This window comes from Alosa sapidissima, chromosome 10 (genome assembly GCF_018492685.1).
Source record: "Alosa sapidissima isolate fAloSap1 chromosome 10, fAloSap1.pri, whole genome shotgun sequence".
Lineage (NCBI taxonomy): Eukaryota > Metazoa > Chordata > Actinopteri > Clupeiformes > Clupeidae > Alosa > Alosa sapidissima.
The window spans coordinates 28,234,375-28,247,420 of record NC_055966.1 but is presented as its reverse complement, the minus strand read 5'-3'; the positions used below and the strand labels follow the sequence as shown (position 1 = coordinate 28,247,420).

Sequence of the window (13,046 nt, the reverse complement as noted above, 5' to 3'; positions counted from 1 at the left end):
ATACATTGAGCCTCGTAAATGGGTGTAAAACAGTGATTTATTTGCATGGCTAGCCCGATGCCGAAGCACCACTATTGAAAAAGCTGTTGGTAGCATCGGCTAACTAGCGCCAGATTTTGGAGTGCAGGGGACAAGCCGAGATGGTCTATGAGACATACGTTCACACTCATGTTTCAATACACTTTAGGTCAATATCACACCGGAATTCAGGAACCACGATCAGTGAGGAACAGGAGTTACCTCCACTTACTTTTCTCATTTCAGGGTCTCCGACCATAATGCGCGATGGCTGCGTTTTGATGGGTGCAATGTGAGGCTAGTGCAAGGCGGCGGGGCTTGGATTTAAACATGGAAACAATTTAGACATAGATTGCTTTCAGGAGCTTCTGGGAAATGGAGTTGCCTTAATTTATTTAGACAGTGAATAAACTAATGAAACAGAAGTATCGTCATGTAATCCATTGATTTCAACAATGTAACTGTATTCTAAATACCAACTATTTAAATTGTAACTGTAACGGAATACAGTTACTCATAATTTGTAGCCTATTCTGAATACGGTACATGTATTCCGTTACTCCCCAACACTGTCTATGAACCTACTGCATTGACCATTACTTGACATACTGATCTATGATAAATGATGAGTTTAAAAAAACAAACAAAAAAAATGTTATGTCCTGCCATGTGGAAACCACGGACCATCGAAGTCTGGACAATGAGATCCATCATTTGTAAGCTTTGTAGCTTGGTTGCAGTGTGTGATGTTGATTTTGGTCCATGATAAGCTCCACGGTTTTTCTTGTTAAGTTAACAGGAAAGACGCGATTTGCAGAAATAAGCAATTTCATTGTGGTGATGTCATGTTGACATCAAGTTGCTTGCTGGCTTTGCTATGATATGTAATGATAAAGTCTTAACCATTGTTTAGATTTGATATGTAGATTTGTATGCTTTACAGTTCATTGCATTAGATCTTTCATTAAACGCTCAAACAGGACTGTGGAACATTCAGTTAATTAGGCCAAGCCCTCTCTACCCTCTCTATACCCACATCCTTAGCCCATCAACCACCAAAACCCTCTTACCCATACAGTGTTATGTCCGCTACAGAACTCTACAGCAAGTACGACTAGAGTGTAAGTATAATTCAACTCCATGCACATTTGTTTATTTATTCAGCATTGAAATATTCTACATTTGTTATATTCACAAGGAAGTGTTTTTTTTTAGCAATGTAACAAAGTTTCTTTAGTCAGATCCTTAGGTTGACCCCAGAGTGCACTTTTAACCCTTTATCACGTTGACTTTCTTTTGGTTATAATGGTTATATTGTTGTATTGCATTACTGCAGGTCTATGTATTCGAGTAATAATGAATTACATAAGCAGTGCCACTCATGATGGGCTTCAAAGTCTGCTGACTAGCACAGCCAGTGCTTTCTCCACTCACACATACAGGTAAGACCAGTGGCATCGACCACTTACTATCCTCAAACAGCTGTATACAGTACATCTGATTTGAGTGATCAACGCATGTCTTATAAGGTGATCTCTTAAATATCTCAACAGATATTTAAAGGTCAACACATTCTTCTTTCAGCAGTGCATGTTTGCCTCTGTCTGTTCTGCAGTTCTAGCCTTGAAAATGTGGATTAGTCAATTACACACTTTTATACTTTCCTCAATCATTACATGAAAATAAATGAAACTAGAATGTAATACCAGAGGAATTACAATAGTGGATGGAAAGCTGCTGGCTTAATGTTGGTGGGGAAATTCCTGGAAAAAACAACAACATTAAATCACTTAATCTTTGAGTTCATACAAACCCTCGTACCAAAAGACCTTGTGTGTCAAGGCGTTCTTGAGATGTAATACTCAAGGTGTTTTTGACTTTGACATTTGACCTTTGACCTCCAACATCAATTTACTTCATCTTTGAATCCATACAAATACTCATACCAAATTTCAGGCATGTATGTCAAGGCATTCTTGAGATATCACACTCAGAGTGTTCATTGACTTGACCTTTGACCTCCAACATCAACTCACTTCATCTTTGAGTCCATACAAACACTTGTACCAAATTTGAAGCATATGCGTCAAACCGTTCTGGAGATATAATGCGCAAAGCATGAGATATGGCTGTGACTTTTCTGTGATTTTGACACACGGGAAACACTTAAACAGAAGGAGCACCAGATTGTATGTTCTAATTTGCCCGGGAACTAGTCCAGGCAAAGTGAGGTCTGACCCAAAACTAATTGCAACAGAATTTATTTTCACATTTTTATATTTCAATTGATGATCTAAACACCATAGTAAAAGTCCATGAAAATCCAGTTGGTGGAAATATGTTAAAATGAGGGTTGTTTTATGCATTATCCTTCAGCAAATACTGACAAAACTGTAATTAGAATGTTGTAGAATAAGCATTCTAAAGAATATCTGACCCCATCTAACTTAACATGGAATTTTAGAATATTGCATTGTTGAGGAACATTCTTTTATTTTCAAAGAGTTAGTACATTTCTCAGGCTTATTTCAGACTGGTTTGTTGCCAACTGGAAATGGTTGTTGAGTCTTTAAATAGAGCCAGTGTGTTTTTGCATGTAAGTGTTCCACAATGTTAAAGTTGTACAAACACATAGTTTTAACTTAAAAGCATTATTAAGCCTAGGAAAGTGTTTTTGGTGGTCTGATTTAGAGGTCACTGAATCATATACAGTATATCACAAGTATCAGTCCATCATTTTCCAAGACTTATAGTAATTGACCTCTTGCCCGGGGGTTGACTGAGAGACTGTCTGTCCAATCAGAGGGGCCTGTATGATGCCTCTTTACTTTGCACAATTTTGGCTAAAACAGTAATCAGACAGCACAGCATGTTTATGTAAGTGAATGAATGAAGGAAAATTGTAAAGTTAAAGATGGACATGATAATGTCCAAATTCGACAGAAAGGTGCAGATAACTGCAACTAGCCTCCAAAGAGGTGACTATTGTTGTGACGTCTGGCAAAAGGTGCTTGCTATACTAATAAATATAGTTTAAGATTAATAATTAAAATGCATGCCTATGCATGGGTCATGGTTTTACCAAAATCATAGAACAGCCAAAACTATACATATTCTAAAAGCATATGCCCTGTACATGAAATATAGCATTAATCAACGTATGTCCCATCTTCCTCCATACCATGCATAATACATACTCCTCTATTCTGTATAGGTGAATCAAGTGAACAGCTGATACATTTTGGCCTGCACTATTAAGAGAAACAAATTAAACATCATAAACTATATATTTTCTAAAAGCATATAACCTCTAGAAGTGATGTTACACCAATTAGGACATGTCCCATCTTCCTCCATGCAATGCACAATACATTGCCCTCTATTCTGTATAGGCGAATCTAGTGTAAAGTGGACACATTTTAGCCTATACTGTCTATGGAAAACAGATTAAATACTCTAAACTATATATTTTCTGAAAGCATATAACCTCTAGAAGTGATGTGACACCAATTAGGACATGTCCCATCTTCCTCCATGCAATGCACAATACATTGCCCTCTATTCTGTATAGGCGAATCTAGTGTAAAGCGGATACATTTTAGCCTATACTGTCTATGGAAAACAGATTAAATACCCTAAACTATATATTTTCTGAAAGCATATTACTTGTAGATGAGATATAACACCAATTAAGACATGTCTCATCTTCCTCCATGCCATGCACAACACATTGCCCTCTATTCTGCATTGGCGAATATAGTGTACAGTGGATACATTTTGGCATGTACAGTCAAGGGAAAACAAATGAAACACCCTAAACTATATATTTTCTGAAAGCATATACCCTCTAGATGAGACATTACACAATTCAAGACATTTCCCATCTTTCTCCATGCCATGCACAATACATTGCCCTCTATTCTGCAAAGGTGAATCTAGTGTAAAGTGGATACATTTTGGCCATGTCCAGGGAAAACAGATTCATTTTCTAAAAGCATATGCCCTCTAGATGAGATATAATACCAGTTAAGTATTATCTTCCCCCATGCCTTGGACATGGTACATATTCCTGTTTTGCATTTACTCTGTATTAAAACACATTGATTTTAATATATCGCTGAAAAAGGTAGAGCATTCCAAAATGTTCAATGTTAACATTTAAAATCATATTATTATTTCATTTGACCATCATTTGTCCTCAGATTCACCCCTGTGGGCTGAATAGTAATTGAGATATAGGGCTATATTTGTCTAATACGCATGGTCACTATCAAATAGCTTAGGGGTTTGTCCAGTCCACATTGGGGGTGGTTTTGTTTTCAAAAGTCCGGCACCTGGCGCAAAATGGTGGATCTATATGTTTCTTAATTAGTCATGGGTGTGTTTTGGGCGTAACATCCTTTAAACCAATGAGAGTGATACTGTCATTCTCTTTAACAGCAAGCAGTGCGACTTCAAAAAGCGCATCGGTATTTTGATAGTCAGCGGCGCAGTTGAAGGAATCAGTTTGCACCCGAGACCGTATGGAACAGGTATTCCACTAAACCATGCTTTACTAAAACCAAGCAGAGTATAGCCTATAAACGCATCTGCACTCGTGTATTATTTGAACTCATTGGCAAAGTGAAACTAACTTCTCCGTGGTGTCATAGTCAACGACAAAACAGTTATACACAGTTAATTACTTTCACTATTGACTGACAATAGGTTACCATTGACAAAATAGCCTGAAAAAGGCAACACTTACCCCAATAGTGTTTAAATGACTAAATAAGAAACCTAAGGACATTTATCCTGCAGAGGAGTTGCTTACATCTCGTGACAGTGCGTCTTCAGCTGTGCTCCATATGTGCCTCTCGCCTATTCACTTTTAATTGTCATTAACAATTTGAAAATGATGGTGAATAACTTTATGTTCCCCATTGTAATCGTGTAATTTATAATGTTTTTATGGATGTGAGCTGGTGCACGTTCCTGTGGACGAGAAAAGCAGGGTGTAATTGTGCACCCGCCCATCACTGTTGATAATGCACTCTTAAAATAACATATAAACAACTCGCCATGGATTTCTGACCAGGTATTTCTTGGTCAGTGGCGTAATGCGTTTTAGGTAGTGTAAAACCTTAGGCCACGGCTGCCCCCAAATGACCCATTTCTTAAGGTCAGATTTTACTAGATTTTAGTATGTTATTTAGCATGTCTAACAGTACCAGAATCCATAAAAAAACCTTTTGTATCAATTTTTTTTATGTTGAACCCTATATTGACCCGCCTAAAGTTACTCAACTTGCACTGGATCATCTTCCTGAATCTCAATATTATCACAAGTGTGGGCAAAAGTCAGCACCAGTCAGAGGCTACATTCATTGTTTTGCACTTTTACGATGTCATCACATCACCAAAAGTATTGGTTTTACCAAAAATATTTGTCAATATTTTAAACTACAAAAATACATACCTATAAAGTATTTTGATACAAAATACGAAGTCATTTTATTCAACCCAGTCAAATACAAATTACGAATATACAATATATTTTGTATTTGAAATATGGAATACATGTACAATAAATACTGCTCATCCCTGTAGGCATTACTTGTTCTGAGATACCATGTTTGGTTCAGGAGATATAATGAAGAATATAGGCGTAATTCAGTTATAATGGAACATTTAATAGTTGCCACGGCGATCATTAGGGTTTTTTGATAATGGTTTCATATCTGAAAATGTTCAGGGCTCCAAACTGTACAAGTTCACCAAGTTTCATGCTTATATGAAAGAATTTGATCTAATTTTCACATATCCCCTGTACTATGAAAGTTCAATAAAACTGCCACAGGTGCAGCTTTTCGCCATTGACCTATGCACAAATAATTCCAATTTTGACAATGTTCCACCACTTGGATTTTCATGGACTTTTGGTATGTGATATGGGAAGGTTTCATGAACTGAATACAACAAAAATCATTTCTGTTGCAATTAGTTTTGGGTTGGGTGATTTTTTCTCACAGATTGCCTGGACTAAACTTCTCTGGGAGCTTAACGAGCGCAGCAGGCTTTAGGCCATTATGACATCACAGCCATACAAGTCAAATGAGCTTTTTGACATTTTTAATCCCCTATTTCTCAAAAAGTATAAACTTTTAAGAAAATCTGAAAAAATACATCTCTTTTCCAACTCCAGACCGACACAATGGTTATTTCAACATGTCTGTACGTTAAGTGGTTAGAGTCGCATTCATTCTTGAAAAGGTAAAAAGAAAAGGTTATAAGAAGAAGAAGCCAGGAGATTTCAAGATAGTGAATTCCATCCACTATAATTAAAATAATGAATCCTGCTCAATGAACTAAATATTTTAAACTAAAAGAAACTGCACATAGTTCCTTTCAGAAGTTTTGTTTGTTTTCGTTGTTGACAAGTGTGCTTATTGTATTCCTGTTCCCCTCAGGTCTGCTCTAAAAATCTCCACCACAGTGGAATACGAGGATTACACAATAGATGACGAAGACACTGGGGTATGCAATTACACCCGTCACTCTGCCAGCTTCCTTCCTGCGCTCTACTCCATATACTTTGTGTTGGGGGTGCTGGGAAACGGCCTGGTGGTGTGGGTTATTAGTATGGGGGTGCGCCTGCGGAGCATGACAGACGTGTGCCTCCTCAACCTGGCGCTGGCCGACCTCCTGCTGGTCAGCTCACTGCCCTTCCTGGCGCACCAGGCCCGAGACGCGCACGCGCTCTTACGGGATCCTCGCCAGCATCGTCGTCTGGATCACCGCCATCTTTTCATCGTTCCCAGAAGTGCTGGCAGTGAAATTATCCAATAGCAACGCGACGGCCAAAAATGTCTGCGGCCGAGACTACGAGGACAAAGGTGGCCTGCGCGCCGGGGCCATCTTCAAGATGAACGTCCTGGGCTTTGTGATCCCACTGACCATGCTGATCTTCTGCTACAGCCGAATCCTGCTGACGCTCCTGCTCAGCAAGAGCCCCTGCCTCAGGTGCAGCTCCCTCAAGGCCTACCTCAGCACGGCCAGTGGCTCCGTCTACTCCGTTACCCGCAACACCAGTGTGGACGAGCGCTCCACTGCAATATGACATTTCGTGGAATTCCGTTCATGAGGGGATCATACAATATATTAATATATGTGTACATTTAGTGACTGTACATTACGCATGCACACACACACACACTCATGAAAACACGCAAACAGTAGCAGAACAGGCGAGTACAATGCAGGCGACCAAAGTTCGATTCTTGATTGAAGCGTGAATGCATTCTGCTGATAACATTCTTTTTCGTGCAAAAGGCACATTAGGAGAACGTAGCAAAAATTCAATAAAAAAAAAATGTCAAGTCAATGTAAAATGGAAGCAGGAGCAGGGAGAGTTTATAAAGCCTGGAGCAAAACCACCAACTGGAATGGATCGAAGGGCAACGAGCACAGTCGCAGAATGTGAAAAACTTTGTGGTCTCAACACTGCAACGAAATTTCCTGCTATGGGGAGGAGTGACATGAAGGACTGCATCAACAAGATAAACGAATTCCTCCACACAACACACAGATCTTCCCAGGGATTCAACGTGCTGTAAATGTAGACAGTAGAATGTTCATTATTTCAATAAACACGTTTTCTCTGAAGCACTTTCCCTCAGGCATGAAAACTCCTCACCTTTCGGCGAAATTCGCCGTTTTGAATCCAAAATAGGGGACTTACGTGGTTCGTGCAGATCCAATGAGAAAATATTGTAGGGGGGGGTATGGGGTTACAACTGAGTTTACAAATCACGCGCAGACTCGAACACATCTTGATGCGTTGTAACACAAGAGCCCAATTAAAAAAACTTGTCTGATCCAGCAACGATTATGTGAATGCAGGCCCTATGCATTTAGCCTATTTAAACAGCGGAAGCTAAATTTTGCCGCGGATGCAACGCGAACAGAATGCTTGCGCTGGAATAGCCTCCCTGTTTGTGTAACTACAGATGTGTCTGAAATGTCAGCTGGAATGTGAGCCCGGCGAGGAGAGATGCTTATTGATGTCACAGGTGGGCTAGTTGAAACGTTCAACTTCTGTCAGAAAAAAGACGTTGAGATTGGTGTAGCAACGTAGCATAGGCTGTTGTTAAATTTAGCGATATTGAACAGAAATATAGACATAACAAGTTCATTTGATGAAGAATATGTGCAGTTTGAGCCATCTAGATCGAAAAGGTCAAGCAAATAGGCATACTTTTTCCGTATAGCAAAGGCTAATGTGAATAACTAAATAGTTGATTTAAATGCTCCTAAACTGGGCTGGTGCGTTTTGTCGAGTTCAGAGACAAAAACAGTGTTTGACATGGTAATGCCATCTTTTAAGAAACGCTCAGTGGCCTGACACACTATCACAATGCCACAATCTGTAAGTAGCCTAGCTGCAGGTTAAAACATTTCAAACCAATTTTACAAATTAAAGCCTAGTCTACCCTACCCAAGTTTATTTATTGGTTTGGTCCAACAAATATTCAGACTTATTCTAATAGTTCTAAGTGTCCTTTAGGCCTATGAAATGTCTGATAACTTCAGGCACAAAGAAATAAAGAAAGAAAGAAAGAAAACTCATGTAGATTACTGAGGAGGATAGGAGGGCCAGGCTGAAGCATGTTGCCAAACAGCGCAAGTGGGCCCCTTCACACTTAGGCCCAAGCCAAAAAGAAGAAATAATAAGTATTTTTGTGTAAAAATTAGTCATTTTGTAGTTTGTTTTCTTCATAAATCTCTGGTTTTAGGCAACTTCATACTTCATACTCCATGGAAGCTATGCACTATTGGCAACAATGTCACTCGCGCCTGTTTTGCTATCAAACGGCCATTTCCCACTTCGCGCGCCCTTCTCACCTTTTTCACCCCTGACCCGTTTTCATGCCTGTTCCCTACTTTGTCTTTCTATAAGCATATTAAGGAGATTGGGATAGAAAACTGGATTCAAGTACGTAAACTGATTGTTTACTCTACAGTAGGCTATGTTCTCCCTCTCAGGCTGTACAGTACTGTAGGCCTATTGAAAGCAGGCTACTGAGCTTAATACAGTAGACACATTAGCGCTTCCAGCCTAATGACTTTCACACTTGATTTGAATGATTTACAGTAGACACATTACCACTCCACGTGTAGACTGTGCAGAATACAATGTCTGAATGGTGTTCAATGATTTGCCAATATAATAGTCTTCTGCTGGGTTGCATGTAGCCTACATGTTTTCAGCCTTTATTGGTTAAATGTCCATTTTTATTACGAAAATATTTCTAAAGCTTCAAAAAGTCAGTGTCTAAAACTCAATGTCATTCAGACTCAACCCTCTTGTTGCTTGCTTGGTGCTTTGATATCTTTTTCGTTGTCGAATAGAACGTCGGGCAACGTCTACTGATTTCCACTGAATTATTTTTGGAATCTGATCCCTTATCATACCTGTTCATTCGTACTCTTCGCTTGACTTATCGTGACTAAATTCAAGATGGCGCCGAACGGTAAACTTCCTGAAGGTACTGTCTGTATAAATCAAGGGGGCAGGCGAACGTTCGGAGAGCGTAGACACTATGGCGGATCTGAGGCTAAATAGTAGACCAGTTCACCTAGCCATCCCCATTGAAGCCCATTCAATTTTGGCGCCACTTTGACATCAAATAACGCTACCGCTGAAGCGTTTTAAGCCTTTATATTAACTTTTTCTATTTCCGGAGTAATACAACATTGTGTGATTGGCGTCATAACCTCGTAACTGACTTACAGACTGAGTAAACTTTTTTCCGAAATCAATGCTAAAGTGATGTAATAAGCATACAGCCAGAGCGGGTGAAAGCGTCGCACAGGAGCAAAATAACCGTATTCTCTGGATAAGAACGAAAGCATCGGAGCACAACATTTCAGCGAAGTTGACAGATTGACAGTAGCCTAGGCTATGAATGTGGCGAGTGCTGTTTATATTAAATCACATTTATCTACGAACAACTAGGACATTTAGAACAGTAATGTAGACATGGTGGTAACGAAGTAAGTGGCTACATACCCAATCTCTTGATGCAGCTATCACAAGAGTTACACAAGTCAGACTACGTGCCTACGTTACATTTACGTCCCCTGAGCCTGCGCAGAAAGCCTCGTCGACCAACAGGAAACAGTTGAAATTTGCTTCACCCACCTCGTTTGACGTCTATGTGATGACTCTGTCCATATCTTTTACTGTCTATGGTATAAATCGTATTGTAAATAAACTACCAGTGCTCCAGTGCTTTTTCAAAGTCTACCAATGAAGTGTGGAGCTACTTTGATCCTCGTAAATGGTGTAAAACAGTGATTTATTTGCATGGCTAGGCCGATGCCCAAGGCACCCCCTTTTGAAAACCTGTTAGTAGCATCGGCTAACTAGCGCCAGATTTCGGAGTGCAGGGGACAAGCCGAGATGAGCTATGAGACAAAAGTTCACACTCGGTATCATGTTTCAACACACTTTAGGTCAATATCACACCAAACTTTTCACTTTCGTCGTAGAGGGGGCAGGGAAGGACGGTGATGAGAGCTGTTTACGTAATTAAGTGACAGCTTAGTAAATTCCCCGCAATATGGCAAAGCACAGCGTTCGCACTAAAAGATATCGGAACTCCCCCTATTACCGTCGGTCCTGTATTTCCACCGTCTTGCGCGTATGTGTCACTTAATATCCATTTCTATACAAACCAGGACGGCAGACTCCTAAAGAAACACAAGCACCCACACCATAGGTGTATCTAAATTAGCTATGTACCAAAAATGACATTTTACCGTGACTCGAAGAGCTGTAAACAGTGTTGTAAGGCTGCGTGTACACAACCGCTTGGAGCTCCAGTGGAATTTTAATTTCATGACGAGAATTCTCGGTCTAACCGTTCATGTGCCATTAAAACGCCGTAAATAGGTGACCCATCAGGCCAGCACTATAACTCCGAGCGTGGTAAACAAAATCGGATATTTCAGGCAGTAAATGCTCCTGTTAAGAACCAAAACAGATTTTGTTCAAATCTACACATATGGCTACTGAAAAATGTAAGGTTCATTTAGCAAATGTTATTTTGAAGTGTTAAAAAACATCGTTGTTTTAGAATTTCTGAACAAAAGTGGTGATAATTGGGGGTGTTACGATATCATACCTGTATTGCAGCATGTAGGCTAATGTTAGCAGCATTATAATGACATTCTAATGTCTGAAAGGCTAATGATTAGCCTATCGGCTACCTGAAACATTTTTAAACTAGCATTTACGGTGTTCTATTTGATGGTGTATTGGCCCTGACTAAGTTTGTGTGATATATAAACCACAATCCTTGTTGATAGAAGTACCAATGTTCGTCTAGAAAGTTTTTATTCACATTAAGATTTTCGCCATTGGCAGTAAAAGACTCCACCATCTTGGTCAGGGATTTTCGCTGAGAATTTTACGCACTTTCAACCAATCAGAGGCATCACTGTGGGATTGTTCAGGATTATGGGTAATGAAGTACTTATCCAAGACATCGTGAATAAAAGACATTTATCTCAAAACAAGGTTGGTGCCCCTTGAATTTTAGCCCTCTATATGAGCATATACAATCGCTTAGTACAGCCGTAGCTGGTTTTAAGTCTACCATGTATGGTTACGTTTTTATGCTTATACCCCAATTGTCAATGGAGAAATTGTATTGAATTTTTACTTCCGGAATCGGCTGTGGGCGGGACTGTGATGCTCTATAAGTAATAGCGAGAAGGCGAAGCTCAGAGCCATAGAGAGAAAGAGTTGCGACACTCCCATTGGACTCCGTTGTACGCTTTTTGCCGCCTACTTCCGGGGTATGCAGCCTCGCGTAGTTCCAGCTGAGTACTGTGTATCTGATGCTAGTAGAAATAAGGTTTGTTTAATTACACCCTTGAAAGGGCGGTTGGATTGCATGTAGGAATACAAATTATTCCACACAAAAAAGTATCATAAGCCATAATGAGCTTTAAAATGTTTATTACTCAGACAGTAGTGTGACTAATTTGTTCCCCAAACACTGCAGCTGGAGGCGATGACTGCTTGAGCTGGCTGGTGTTGGCGAAGGATGGTGATGGCGGCTGCTGCTGCTGGCGGCTGGTGTATGCAAGAGAAAGTATTTTCTAGGCAGTCCTGAGTGAACTGGCTTGTTAGAACATATTTGTGCCCCTGTCTCAACAGATCTTGCTGGACCACCAGTATCGTTGTTGTGGCCATCACAGGTTTCAGTAGAGCCCCCCCCCCAAAAAAAAGAAATGGTTAGGATCAGGCTTGGAATTTCACCATTTTAGGGGCAAGGCCACTTGGCCTTCAGTTGGGCATATTTGGAGGGGGTACAAAGGCCACATGTCAGGGCACCAAGGCCAAAGTTAACTATACAGTAGTAGCATATAAAAATTATCAAAGTTGTATTTAGCCTATTCACTGCAGTAGACCTGTATCACTGTATAAAACATTACAAAAACATTAAACATGACATATTACATAGAACTGTAAATCATCTGATCATCTAACAATTACAGATATCTAGGCTATATAACATTTATTTTATATTTGGCCTGCTATGAAATCATGTATTTAACAATTTAAGCACAGCTCAGCTTTAAGAAACTCAAATAGCCTAGATGCATGCTTAGCATGTGATCATTAAGGCTACTTTCACAAACTCTTAGCAGCTGTCCTCTGATTTACCAATATCTAGGCGATATTTGTAACATCTGTTTTGTATTTGGCCCGTTATGAAATCATGTGGAACAATTTAAACACATTGTAAAACTTAAACCCCAAATCTGGAGACATCCATGCATGTCGAAATTTACTGCAAATTCAAAACTGGATTACTGGAACAGCTAACTGTACAGGGGACTGTTTCACACCTTTGTGTTCGGTAAGGTCTGCTGTTTATTCTGATATATGGTTTGTCATGTGTTAAAAGAAGGGTTCGTGAAGTATTCCAGCGAGATGAATGGGTAGGGAGATCATGGACGCAAAACCTTCAGTA

At 39.8% G+C, this 13,046-nt stretch overlaps 1 protein-coding gene across 1 annotated transcript; it reads left to right on the top strand.

Annotated features, from left to right (window-relative positions):
* Positions 1 to 1,116: 1,116 nt before the first annotated feature.
* Positions 1,117 to 7,117, top strand: LOC121720020. Its single transcript, XM_042105853.1, has 4 exons — positions 1,117 to 1,139; positions 1,355 to 1,460; positions 6,468 to 6,784; positions 6,819 to 7,117. Exons 2-4 carry the CDS (start codon positions 1,375 to 1,377, stop codon positions 7,115 to 7,117), a joined length of 702 nt encoding a protein of 233 aa, XP_041961787.1. The 5' UTR covers positions 1,117 to 1,139; positions 1,355 to 1,374.
* Positions 7,118 to 13,046: the final 5,929 nt, after the last annotated feature.